Here is a 14917-nt window from a genome sequence, read left to right as displayed (position 1 = left end):
TTAATTATGGATCTGCAGATGTCTTGATGAAGTTCGCTGGCTGCTGTTGGAGATCTGAAGTTCGCTGCCTTTAATTATGGATCTACAGATGTCTGATGAAGTTCGCAGGCTGCTATTGAGGATCTGAAGTTGCCTAATGGAGTTCGCTGTCTACTGCTGCTATCTAGGGTAGTTCACTGGTTGCCAGATCCCCGAATATGGAATTCACTTTTCACCGAAAAATACTTTTCATCTGCTTGTTATGGTGTATTGATAATGAGAAGCAAATGCCACATTTATAGGAGACTTATCCCTTTTAACATGTCGGCCTTCTTTTAACTTAATTAATTATATTAATTCCTTATTAGCTAGGGTCGGCCCTATCAAGGAGGCGTGAAGGGTTTAAGTGAAGTGTGGAACCTTTTGGGTGCCCCGAAAGGTATTGGGCCAAGCCCTATATATTAAGGAGGCGGATTCCAATGTTGCCCAAGGCAATTGGAATCCGCCCGCCCTAATTACAACCAACACTCCCTCTTAATTAGGGAATAGAATCATAATCATAATCTTCCAGCTTGCACACAAGCATAGACTAGATCCACCTTGCATTGCTCACAGAGGGTGGAGAGGATCCTTTTCTACCATCGTACATTGCCCGCAGAGGATGGTCAAAAGGTTACAATACCACCTTACATTGCCCGCAGAGGGTGGTTAACATTTACAATACCATCTTACATTGCCCGCAGAGGATGGTTAAGAATTATACTTCTCCCTAAGAAGTTTACAATACCACCTTACATTGCCCGCAGAGGGTGGTTAACATTTACAATACCATCTTACATTGCCCGCAGAGGATGGTTAAGAATTATACTTCTCCCTGAGAAGTTTACAATACCACCTTACATTGCCCGTAGATGGTGGTTTTATACAATGCAAAGTATCACTGAAATTTAGACTCCCTCTCAATCGGAGTTTCATTTTCCACAATACCAAGTCTATCCCTGAAGTACACAAACTTTACTTTGGATAAAGGCTTGGTAAGGATATCTGCAACCTGCTCATCAGTGCTGACGTATTTCAGCTGAATGGCACCCCTTTGCACCATATCCCGAATAAAGTGATAATGGGTTTCCACATGTTTTGACCTGTCATGAAACATTGGATTGATAGACATTTTAATACAACTCTGGTTATCACAGTGAATAACTGTAGGGTCCCATGGCTGACCAAACAGTCCAGCAAGAAGCTTGCGAAGCCACACTGCTTCTCTGGATGCTACACTTGCTGCAATATACTCAGCTTCAACAGTACTCAATGCCACTGAGGATTGTTTTCTGCAGGCCCAAGAGATCACTGCAGAACCCAAGCTGAAACAAATACTGGAGGTGCTTTTCCTGTCTTTGACGCTTCCAGCCCAGTCTGCATCAGAATAACCTTCCAAGGTTATTGGAGTGTTACGTGGATACTTCAGCCCAAAGCCAACTGTGCCCCGTAAGTATCTTAGAATATGCTTGGTTGCAACAAGGTGAACATGCTTGGGCAAACTCATGAACTGACTGAGAGCATTCACAGCAAAACATATGTCTGGTCTAGTGTTAACTAGATACATCAGTGATCCAATCAACTGCCGGTACTCGGATGGATCTGCAAATTCAGAGTTAGCTGCAGAAACACTTAACTTCTTTAAGTTAGATTCCATAGGAGTAGACATTGGTTTACAATCCATCATTCTAAATCTTTTCAAAATGTCAATAGTATACTTTCCTTGACTTAGAAAGATTTCGTTAGATCTTTGCCATACTTCTAGACCTAGAAAATAATGCATTAGGCCTAAATCTTTCATTTCAAATTCTGAAGCTAATTCTTTCTTGCATCTAATAATGAGTTCATCTTTACCAGTCAAAAATAAGTCATCCACATAAAGAACTAGAATTAACATTTCATCATTGGCTACTTTAAAGTAAATGTTAGGGTCAGCATCATTTTTACAAAAGCCTAGACTTAGCAAATATTTATCAATTCTTTCATACCAAGCACGAGGAGCTTGTTTAAGACCATACAGAGCTTTCTTTAACTTGCACACATGGGTTAATCTATCCTGAATCTCATATCCCTCAGGTTGCTCAATGTAGACTTCTTCCTCAATGACACCATTGAGAAAGGCAGTCTTAACATCCATCTGATGAAATTTCCAACCCTTAGAAGCAGCAATAGCAATAATTGTTCTAATGGAAGTATATCTAGCAACAGGAGCAAATGTTTCTTCATAGTCTATGCCTTCCTTTTGGGAAAAACCACGCGCTACAAATCTAGCTTTATATTTTTCAATACTACCATCAACATTATGTTTAATTTTAAATAACCATTTAGAGAAAACAACAGACTTACCTTTGGGTCTGGGCACAAGGTCCCATACATCATTCTTGATGATAGACTGATATTCTTCATCCATACCAAGCTTCCAGGCATGATGACTTAAGGCTTCTTCAACATTGCAAGGTTCAATTTCAATGAGATTACACATTAAAGAAACATAGTTGGAAAATACCTGAGGTCTCTTAGTTTCACGGAAGGTGCCACTTGGAGCAGCAAATCTTTCAGCTTCTTGAATAGTGTTTCTTACCCAAAGTGGTCTCTTCTTGGTAACGACAATGTCACTAGGAATATCAGTGGGATTCATGGGTTCTGGAGGATCATCATGATCATCTTGAGGTGGAGGTTCAACTTGCTCCCTCTGAATCTCAGGGTTAGTATCAACGTTTATATTTTGATTATCATTAGATTCATCAATAGCACAGGAACCTTTCGATTTCTTAAACGCAATGTCTTCTTCAAATTTAACATCCCTACTTACCTCAACATACCTTTGGCCTGGGATGTAAATCCTGAATGCTTTGGAGGATTCACTGTATCCGACTAGCATGCCTTTCTTTCCGAAGGGTTCTAACTTTGATCGCTTTTCCTTGGGCACATGAACATAGACTGGACTTCCAAAGATCCTGAGGTGACTAATGTCTGGTTTGAATCCCGTGACGGCTTCTTCCGGGGTCATGTTCTTTAGAGCACAATGAGGACATCTGTTCTGGATATATACTGCTGTTCTAGAAGCCTCAGCCCATAGGAAAGTCTGCAAGTCTTGATCGTGGATCATAGCCTTTGCAACCTCCACAATGGTCCTATTCTTTCTTTCAGCAACACCATTTTGTTGAGGATTGTATGGAACACAAAACTCCCTCTTAATTCCTGAATCAACACAAAAACCATGAAAGCTACTGGAGGTGTACTCACCTCCATTGTCAGATCTTACACATTTGATTCTTTTACCAGAGGAGTTTTCAGTTAATGCTTTAAACTCCTTAAATTTACTTAAGACTTCATCGGATTCTTTAGATTTCAAGAAGTAGATCCAAGTTTTCCTAGAGAAATCATCTATGAAGATTACATAATAAAGGAATCCACTAGGAGATGCTATAGACATAGGACCACATAAATCAAAGTGAACAAGTTCTAGTTTGTCTTTAACTCTATTTTCACTTTTATGAAATGGACTTTTAACATTCTTACCAATAGCACAACCTTTACAAGTGTTATCATGAATTTGACTGAGTTTAGGCATACCTTTGACTAACCTTTCAAGGGATGGAAGGGCTTGATAATGTAGATGTCCAAGTCTTCTATGCCATAGTTCACATGATTCCGGGGCCTCATTAATGAGGGCTTGAATAGGGTTAGTAGAGAGCTTATAAAGACTATCATATCTATGGCCAATTATACGAGCAGATTTAAAACTATCTTTCTTAGGCCAAGCAAGAACTTTTCCTTCAGAAAATACAATTTGATAACCTTTATCTTCTAGAGCAGAAATGGAAATTAAATTTCTTTTAATTCCAGGAACAAACAATATATCACTAAGATGCAAGGAAATACCAAAATCTAATTTTAGAGAAGTAGAGTCGGAACCTCTTACCGAATAACGAGCGTCATCACCAATTACCACGTGAAGGCTGGTATCCTTTTCTACTAGGCCTGAAAGATGATCGCAGTAACCTGTGATGTGTCTGGATGCACCAATGTCAATCAACCATGTATTGTTATCTGATGGAACACTGCTAGATAGAGCAGAGATGAATAAGAAGTCATCATTTTGTTCTGAGACTTCATTTAGGTTTGCTTCACTTTGGTTAGGGTTAAACTGACATTCCTTAGCATAATGACAGAATTTGTCACATCTAAAACATCACACACGCGAAGTATCTCTTGGTTTCTTCCAAGGGTGATGGGAACTAAAGGATCTGGAATCCCTATTTCTTTTAGGATAAGGTTGATTCCAATTTCCCTTTTTCTTGCATTGAGCTGCAAGCATGTGATGTTCATCTACATGGGGGCTCTTGGATTGACTCCTTGAGAAGAGGCGAGACTCTTCTTGGATGCAATCATTCTTAAGGCGATCAAGAGAAGGTAACTCCGACCGACCACTTACGGTTTGGATAAATGACTCCCAAGAGTGAGGAAGACCATTAAGGGCAATCATGACAAGGTCTTTATCTTCCATGTTATGGCCAATTAAACCTAGCTGATTCTTTAGTTCTGAAATTTTATGAAGTAGGAAATAACAAAATCTTCTTTAGCCATTTTGATATTAAGTAGTTGTTGTCTTAATATAATTGCCCTACTAAGATTGTTAACTTCATATGTACCTTGTAGGTGGCTGAACATTTCCCTTGCAGTGGTGAATGAAGCAATAGAGGTGACGAGGTGATCTTTGACTGAATCAATGAGAATCTTCCTGGCTTTGATAGCATCCCTTTTGAGTTGTTTCAACTCAGCTGCATCCGAAGGCTCGGTTAGCTCTTTCGCTTCAATGAATTGGAGAAGATCTTCTTCCTCAAGAGCCAACTTGATTCGAACTTTCCATGCAGTAAAATTTAGATTCCCATCAAGCCTATCTTCAACTTTCAGCCCCATTGACCTGATCTGCAAAAGCTACAGCAATCTGGAAATAAAGGAGTATTGAATTTTAAATCTGAAGATTGATCTAACCAATTAGCTCTAATACCATGTTAAGTTTGATACTTTCAGATTGAATAAAACTTAGAATAAGGTTAATTAGCTTATTGTTTTCCAGACTTAAGCAATAAAAAAGGAAATGAAATGCAAAAGACAAAACACATTTACCCTGGGAAAACCTCCTAGGAGGAAAAACCCAGCCAAAGGATCCTCAGATCTGATTATGATTTTAATTCAACTGGACATTACATATGATCTGTAGCCTCTTATGAAGTTCGCTGCCTTTAATTATGGATCTGCAGATGTCTTGATGAAGTTCGCTGGCTGCTGTTGGAGATCTGCAGTTCGCTGCCTTTAATTATGGATCTACAGATGTCTGATGAAGTTCGCAGGCTGCTATTGAGGATCTGAAGTTGCCTAATGGAGTTCGCTGTCTACTGCTGCTATCTAGGGTAGTTCGCTGGTTGCCAGATCCCTGAATATGGAATTCACTTTTCACCGAAAAATACTTTTCATCTGCTTGTTATGGTTTATTGATAATGAGAAGCAATTGCCACATTTATAGGAGACTTATCCCTTTTAACATGTCGGCCTTCTTTTAACTTAATTAATTATATTAATTCCTTATTAGCTAGGGTCGGCCCTATCAAGGAGGCGTGAAGGGTTTAAGTGAAGTGTGGAACCTTTTGGGTGCACCGAAAGGTATTGGGCCAGGCCCTATATATTAAGGAGGCGGATTCCAATGTTGCCCAAGGCAATTGGAATCCGCCCGCCCTAATTACAACCAACATAACCAACATTGATTGCATTAAAAATATTAGAAAGGCTGTGGAAAAAAAGGCATGCAACTCTGACTAATACAGCCAATGCTATGGGTATGTCATAAATATTGGTAGTAAACATGTGATTTCTACCTATCTAAGAGAACTACTACAGCCTGGTAAAATAGCCACAGCACTTTAATCATTGTAAGCATGATTAAATGATTTGGGCAGAAACCCCATAGAGACTAGAAAACCTAACAAAAGAGCAAATAACACAGTAAAGCATATGAGAGCAAACTGTGGAAGCAATGAGCATACATTAGCTGAAAACTGAATCTTCTTCTCACAAACATGAGGTTGATATGACATGGGGATGGATGATAAGGCAGGTGGCAGAATGGATTTTATGATGATGTCAAATGAGAGAATATACAGAATGTGATAGACAATAGAAATTTCAATCTTTGGAGGAAAATATTGTTGCAGAGAGTGCTGATGAACTCAGATTCATGTAACAGAAAAACAAGCCCAATTTTTAATTAGAGGTCTATAAATAGAAGAAGATACACAAGGAGAACATGAAATGAGCAGCCCTTGAGATAAGAGAACTTAAGCATCAATCAACAAAATTACAAACGAAAATGGAAAGGTGAGGTATCCAACTGTAGGGAGGTGACACAGACAAGGTATAAAGAAACACTTTGCACTAATGTCCTATTGGAACAGTGGCTGGAAAACTGGCTTCATGTAACACAAAATACTGAGCAAAACATGGATTGTAATTACGTCAAGTATATTGTAACTATCTTGACAGATTCTTAATGAATACAACTTATAGAGGCTACAAATAGACAAGTTTGGAGAACAAAAAAACAAATTTGAAGTTTGTTAAGGGGGAAGCTAGCATTTATGAAGCAAACGTACAAAAATTTCCTAGTGCATGAATATCCATGTCAGGAAAGCGAGAAAAAGCTATCTTTACTTGCATAACTTCAGCATCGGCTACATTTGATTCTAGGAAAAACAGAGCAAAGATGTAGTTGATGAACATGGATCACCAGCAACAATAACATGGATTTTCAGGCTTCATTCCCATCATATGTAGATCATTTTAATCAGCTTTTGATGCTTCCAAACGAAAACTAAAACAGCAGCAGAAGAATTTATTACCTCAGATTCTTATGGACCCATCGTCCTCAGCTACAATCCTATGACCAAGGACAGGATGTCAAACAACCTATGACGGATGATCCATTTATGTGAATGCCAAAATGCAACAGCATATACCTTCACCTCAAGTTTCAACGTTGGCAATCTTCTGCACCTAATAAATCAGCAAGCCTATTATTAAGGAAAGATCTCATGTTCTGGCCATTCTCTGCCTTTGTATTATCTTAGATTATTAGTATAGCTTGCTAAGGTGTTTAGCCTCTCAGGTTCAGTTTTGTTTGTGTTAATTAAAACAGTATGTATTGTGTTACTAAAGTAGCAGTACACACATAAGTCTTTCAAAATTCAAACTTATTATTGACGGGTAATAAGTCAGTCACAGATCAAACTGCTGCATGTATACTTGTTTCTGTTGATTTCATAAATGACCGCGGCCCCAGTGGATGTCCTGTATTTAACAAACTAAAAAAAGTGTAAAGCAAAACCCCAATATCAGCTATACACTGCATTGGCATATTAACCAGATTTTTCACAACTGCTCCACACATCCAAACCATTCTGATTATGGTTCTCATGACAAATTTCATTCACCTTGGAAGCATACCAGGTCCTTTCGAATCATAGACTCCTTCACAAAGATGTCATGTGACAGAAATTCCAGTACTAACACAAAGCAGACTGGGGTGATAGTTTAAGATAACCCAAAAAAAAGCATGAGAAACAAAGAATGAACCTAGACTAAACCAACCCAACCTACACATGTAACCCCCACCCACCAAACTAACCTGGCAACCTCCAAACCACTATTAAATTTTGTGTTCTTTTAATTCTGATTGTGCACATAACATTGATATTATGGTTAAAACCTTCTTTATACTTTTTCTATTTTTATTTTAAGTACAGACATACTGCATGGAGAGAAATCTACCAATTACCTATGGCTGCGTTTCTGCCAAATCAATAATTGTAGAAGACTAAAAAACTGTGTAAGTTGAAAAAAAATCTCACTTATATCATACGGAAGATGATCCCAAAATGCAGCAATATTCTAGGTTATTATAGATCAGTCAGAGAAATCAACAAAGGAGGATGATGCTAGTTTGCTATTTTTTAATGAGAATTAAAGATATACAAATGATGGCATGATAAGTAATACAATAATGTGTCTTTCATCATATTCAATTGTATATCGTCTTAACCTTGATATCCCATTCGCCTTCATAAAGTTGGACATCTGGACCCTGGTAGCCACTAGCACAAGCTCAGTAATCCAAAGCTTCTCAGAACCACAAGCTAAGAGTTTATAAACCTTGTTTTGAAACTGAAGTCCCTTTAAACAAAAAGGGAAGTCAAAGTTTCTGTTATAGGCTGAGTAATTGTTTCTTATACGTGTGCCTTTGAATATGGATATTGTAGTGTGGATGCTCCCTGGTGTTGGAATTGACTTCAACTAAAAGAAGAATGTTATATTTTAATGTTGAAAGGCTTTCGGATAAAAAGGTGTCACTTTTTTGCATCAGAATTTAAGAGAAATTTTGGACTGCAAGACTCGTCGAGTTGTCTATTTCTGAATAGTGCACATAAGTCCTTTCAATTAAGTTTATAATTTTATACCACTCAGAAAAGAAAAAACTATCTCGCAAACGGGAGAGTAAGAAAATTAATAAGGAAATGACCAAATAAAGATTTATAACTAGAAAAACAAAAATATCTGGTGAACTGGAGGAGAGGGGAAAAAGAAAAGACAAGAATATGAGCAAATACAGATATAACTTACCAGGAACCATCTTCGGCGTTTCCTCTGTATTGTTACAGTAATAAAGCTGGTTTTTATGCCAAGCAAGCGGAGGAGGTTTGGGAGCATAATCACTTCCATTGGGTAAATTAATGTAAAATCCAATAACATCCCCCTCCCCATAAGCTTCCCCATAAGGCTCTCTGACTGCCTTATGAACCTTACTACCCTCCAAATCTCTATAGGAATAGCTGTTTGCATCATACCCAACAGGAGCCTGAACATCCCCTTTCTCTGTAGACCAACCCAACCTAGTATGCCCTGTTTCCCCAAGGCGCACAACCTTGATCTCGAAATACCATGCCCCTTCCACAACGCCCCTAGTAGCCCTTACCATCCTGTACCCCTTAGTGCTAGAAGCGGTTAACCTATCATCACTCAGCTCAACTTTCTCTGCCTTGTGTATTTTGGACAGACAAATTCTATTGTCTGGTGCATCATCAAGTTTATCAGGAACCCTAACAACAGGGGTTATGTTGACTATATCTTCCGCTGCAACTGTACCATTGCCAGCCCTGTTCTTCTTGCCCCCTTTCCTTGAAGAGGATTTGGCCCACACATTGGTGTTTCTCTTCTTGCTCTTTTTGCTTGCAGAGGCAGAAGACTCCCCATATGCACCCATGGAAGCCAATGACTTCCTCTTCTGTGAACCACCTTTTACTGGGCCCTTGGGGGTGATGGGCACCATTTTTTCTATATCCTTGTCCTTACCCAGGATTTCTTCCTCCAGTCCATTTTCATTATACCCACTTTCATCATCCCCTGTTTTGACCATTTCCTCGGTTGGGTATTCAAATTCATCCTCAAGACCAACACCCGCTTGCTCACTGAGCCTCTGTGCATACATGCTACCCCCATTCTGCGTGTAATAAGGTCTTCCATCTTCTCCGGAGGAAGTGGTCTCAGTCTGAGAGGAACCATTGTGAAGAGATTGCTGACTATGATGACCCTGCTGCTGTTCTAATTGCTGATGTGGAATCCCATTATAATCCTCCATGTCATCATCATCTTCATCATCCCCGTTATTTTCTTCTTCTTCCTCCTCCTCCTCCTCCTCCTCCTCTTCTTCTTCTTCTTCTTCTTCTTCATACTCATCTCCAAACCCCTCTTCTTCCTCATCCTCCTCATCTGCATTGTTAGGACCTCTTAAACTGGGTCCGTCTCCTTGACTGCTCTGATCATCACTCGCCCAGTTTTCTCCTTCGTCATCTTCCTCATTCCAGCCATCATGGGGATGGGGATCCATAGTTTTCTTGGCCTACGAAGACAAGCCAGACAACCAGCTTAATATTTCCTTCATTACACTCGGCCCTTTTGACATTAGCTTCTGAGATTTGTACAAAGCTTAATTCCCCTTCGCTTTTCAACGGTCGTGTTTATTATTAGTTCAATGGCTATTCTTCAAAGTTGGGAAATTATTTTTATTAAAAAATATTTATCTTATATAAAATATAGATATAAATTTTATTACAAAACATATTGTAAAAGAATTTATATTGAAAAATTAATTAAATTATTGAATAAAATTAAAATTCTTTATTTTGAATAGATATACAAATGGATAATAGTTATTTTTCAAATTATATCTATTTTTTGAAAATAAAATATTTGAAAATTTTATTGAAATTAAAAAAAATCAAATAAATTTGATAAAATTTAGTTATAATAATAATAATATTTTTCGCTTGTTAATGGGTGTTCATGGGTTCATCCATTCTCTTCTAAAGAAAGGAATGTGAAGTGCATAAAACTAGGGGAAGGATGGATTAAAATCAATTTTGATGGGGTATCCAAAGGCAATCTTGGGCCTTTAGTAACATGTTGTGTGGCTCGGGATTGGACAACAAACACAGCTTTGCGAGCTCAAAAGCTTGAGGATAGGACAAACAACAATGCAGAGACAAAAGCAGCTTTGCTTACCATAAATTTACTCATAAAATTATCAATCTCTAAACTCCATTTGGAAGAAGATTCTCAAATTATCATCAATGCAATTATTAATGGAGAGGCAAGAGTGTGAAAAAATAACAAATACATTAAATTGGTTGGAGCCAAATTATCCCCTTTTAATGATTTCAAAATTTCTCATACATTTAGAAGCAGTAATGGGATGGCCGACGCACTTTCCAAATGGGCAAGTACATTAAATTTTGGCAATGAGTATAGTGTATGGGAGGATTTTCAAGAGGTTAGTTTTAAGGATGAGTGGATACAGTGTGTAGGTGAGAGATAGAGTATATCTACAAAATTGATTGTGGTGGGAGTCTCAAGGCAATTGAAGTGTGTGATGGGTACCATATGGAGAGAGCAAAGTTGGCAATCATTATCATTTTCATTTAATGTTGGTAGCAATGTCCTGGTGGAGTAGAAAAGCGATGGTGGCAAATTTTAGTTACAGAATGAAGAAGTAGCAACTTGCTTTCTAGGGTAAGATCTTTGTTGAAAGGCTAAAGAATATATTCACCATTGACAACCCTATGTTTTTCCAGTTAGTCAAGATATTGCTTGGAGATGAATTTATGGCATATGAATGTAGACACAAAACCAATGTTGATGTCACTTTCATGTTTCTTGCCTAGTGTTTGGAGTTGGGAGGGAAAGAAGACACTCAGAGGATTATCAATTCATGTGTGAAGGGTCGATGGTGTTGTGCTGCTAAAATTAGGTTTAATTGTAATAAACATGCACATAGATGAGACAATATAAATGAAATTATGAAGCAAATTGAAAGCTAAATAAAAGCAAACCAAAAGCTCCTTTGAGATGTCTCATCTTCCTCTACTTTTGAGGACCTTGAAGGTGTTGGATTGTTGGCTCTCAGCGAAGCAATGAGCTCCAAAGTGGTAACTCAAAAGTTGAGTAGCTATTTCATGATAATGCAAGTGATTTATTTCATGATTGATAAATGGAAACTAAATTAACATGCTAAAAGCTATTCTAAACATGCTAATATTGATCTAATTACGAATTATGCTAGATGATTAAGATATAAAATTGCATGTAGTAATGAGGCTAAAATCTAAGATGCAAGGGGTCTTTATTGCTCCAAAATAAGGGGTATTTATAGGATTTCCAAGGCCAAAGTTGAGGTGGCAGGAATCGACGGTCTAGATTCGATTTGAAGATATCAAGGGCTAGAATTGAGGAAGTTGGAGAAGAGGTTGGAGGAAGGGACACATGTCGTCTTTGTGGTGACAAGTGTTGGCATTGTGTTGTCATTGATGTCAACCGGTATGGGATGACTACCGGTATAAGAGATGAATGTGCAACATTGTCATGGATGAGTACAAGATGAGATATCTTTGATATCACCTTATGTTGCAGAACACAGGTAAGGTAAGGGAGAGAATGTCATTCGGAGGAATGATCACTGAGGTCACCAGTACACAAGTTAGTGTCTGACTTGTGTGGATGAAATGGACAGGTTACCAATACAATCTATCACCGATAAGGAAAAGATGTCAACTGGCAAGAGTTGTGTTGACAGTGAGTAGTTGCCAACTGGCAAGCTTATGACCAGTGTACAAACAGGATGAGCAAGGTGCTTGAGTTGTTGTTTGTGATGAAGAGGTGGAATGCTACCTAAATCATATCAACATAGGAGGAGAAGGATGTACAGGTCACCGGTATATTGTTTGGATGCAAAACAACAGGACTCACACCGGATAAAGATGCAGTCACCATGTGAAGAGATGACTGACAATGAATGTGCCCACACTGGATCACATATGCATATTTGAAGATATGTTGCACAAACAGGGAAGCCACATGAGTGCATTGCAGGATGCACATGACAAGGATTCATTACCACCAGTAAGTGGAGCTTATCTCCTATTATGCAAAGTATGCATCATAGTTCTATGAGATAAGATAGAAGAGGTAAAGGCAGGTGTTTGAAGGCTCATACCAAATCCATCGGTAAATCACAAAGATGCCTCGAGTACATGAAATTAGAGATGAAAACCAAATCAATGTGCGAGGACAAGTTGTGCTACCGGGACAGAGAAGGAGAGTTGAATTGATGAGTTTGCCATCTTAGCAAATCGACAGAGAAGAGACCCAGTCAGGAGAAGATGAGGTTTGCAGTTGCAATCATGAAGTTACCATTATGCAGATGATGTGTTGTGTTGCCACAGGTGCAGAGCATTGGAGGATGATGACATGGATTCATCCAGGTGATCACCAGTATGCAGCAGAGTGAACAGAATGAGCAGAAGTGAAAATGCCTTCAATGATGAAGGAAAACATGATGAGTTATTCATATTAGCTACTGAGGTTCGACATGTTTGATGACCAGGCAAACATGATATACCGGCAAGACCCAAAAGACATTGGTAGGAAGGATAACCGACAAGGTGATTTGTGTCGGTAGGGTTAGTGAACTGGTATGTGTGTACTGGTTATGTGTGTGGTTGATGACTAAGTTTGAACCAACATAAGCAGTGTGTTGAGGTGGATATCGACAAAGGTGTCGCATGGAGTCAAGGTGGCGGACACACATGTAGCGGTAGATGAGGTGTGCATCGATGAGGTTGTTGCAGAGTTGGTCGATATTAATGGTAGACCCCGTAAATCATGGGGCATGTTGTAGAGGTGTGCGGTTCGAGGAAGGTCAAACTGAGGTGATTGATGCAGAGTGTCCAGGTGCAGGATGAGGTTGATGATGGAATCTGCGAACCATTAATGGTGATTGATCTTGTGTCTCATTGACTGACTGTCCATGTTTGCTAAGTTTAGAAAATTGTGTATTGGAAGACACACTAATGGCAGTGATGCGGAGATAGTTGTATGTGTTATCATATCAAAAGAGATCTAATTGGATTTGGTTTTCCTTGAGGTTGATGAGGAAACCCTAATTGCCTAAGATTTGAATTAGCTTTTGGCGGGAAAATCAGGATATAAATAAGGAAGCCAAAATCATTGAAGGAGGTTGTTGAAGGAGAGTGTATTGTTGTTGCATGTGAGAGAAAATCATTCAAGTTCTCATCAAGGAGATATAGAAGAGACTAAGTGTGAGGGAGAACCAAGTTGAAGTGTTCAACCAACAGAAGTGCAAAACCGGTAATGTCCATATCGGTAGAGAAGAAGTGAAGGTAATTGCAGAGAAGGCAGGCATAGAACCGACAGAGTGCAGTACTGGTAAAAAGTAGTAGAGTAGTAGAGAGAAGAGGTAACCAGCAGAGAGAACCGACAGAGAACTGGACAAGAGATCCAACAGAGAGATTTGAAGAAGTGTTACAAAATTCATTTGTAACAAGAAGATAACTTTGGTATCAAAATATGTTTTTGTATTCACTGAGTTGTAGCTCGGTGCAAGGGTTGTAGCTCCTTGGGTTGGTGCCCTTAATCAGGGGTTGGTGCCCTAAATATTATAATCAAATATTCATTGTGAGGTTGGTTTGGAGTAGTAGTTTCAAGCAGCATTTCTCACTGAGGTTTTTCCCATCTTGGGTTTTCCTCGTATATGTTGGTGTTATGGGATTTCCCTCTGTGTGTGATTGCATTTGTGTTGGTCTCCCCACTAATCGGTAAGTCTGCATTCAATTAGATTTATTAACCGGTATACTCTCATAGGTCAGTTAAAGGGAAAAAGTTTGAGAACCACTGATTCACCCCCCTCTCAGTGGTGCATCATGTCTAACATGTCAAAGAACCTTGCTCATGAGAGGGCAAGTGTCCAAGGGAGAAGACATGTGGCCAAAGGGCCATGTGTCTCAAGGGGGGGGTATCCAACCCACAAGAGGTTAGAATAAAAGAGTTTAGGATGTGCAAGATAGGATAGGGTTAGTTAAACCTAGGATTAGATAGAATGGGTTAGGTTAGGGGGTGGTTAGGCTAGGTGGTTATAATGTTAGGAGCCATGTGCTCATATTTGAATTTAGAAATTCAAATATTAGGAAAAAGATAATTAATCTCAACAAATCATGGTTTAATTTGTTTTAATTACTTACAGGATTAGAAGAGTGAATTAAATGGGGGGGGGAGGATTAATTAATCAAAGGGGATTATTGAAATGAACTCAATGAATAATTCCTTAGATTTATTTATAAGTAGATGAATGGGGAAATTAATCAAATTATTTGTGAATTCAATTAATTGGGAAGGGTTATTAATTAAATAACTGCGTATTTAATTAATTATATTCAGACCATTTTTAGGTGTATACAGGTGCTATATGTGGAAACCTTCATTGCCATGTCTATTT

General features: G+C 38.7%; 1 protein-coding gene across 1 annotated transcript in view; it reads right to left on the bottom strand.

Annotated features, from left to right (window-relative positions):
* Window positions 1-10070, bottom strand: part of LOC131041643 (protein TRAUCO) — a 34483-nt gene extending 24413 nt beyond the window's left edge. The window contains exon 1 of the mRNA XM_057974801.2: window positions 8695-10070. Within this exon, the coding sequence (XP_057830784.2) occupies window positions 8695-9958 (1264 nt within the window). The 5' untranslated portion in view covers window positions 9959-10070. The remainder of the gene's footprint in view (window positions 1-8694) is intronic.
* Window positions 10071-14917: the final 4847 nt, after the last annotated feature.

This window comes from Cryptomeria japonica, chromosome 4 (genome assembly GCF_030272615.1).
Source record: "Cryptomeria japonica chromosome 4, Sugi_1.0, whole genome shotgun sequence".
NCBI classification, from domain to species: Eukaryota; Viridiplantae; Streptophyta; class Pinopsida; order Cupressales; family Cupressaceae; genus Cryptomeria; species Cryptomeria japonica.
Note: the sequence above shows the minus strand (reverse complement) of the source record. Positions and strands in the feature narration are given on the sequence as shown.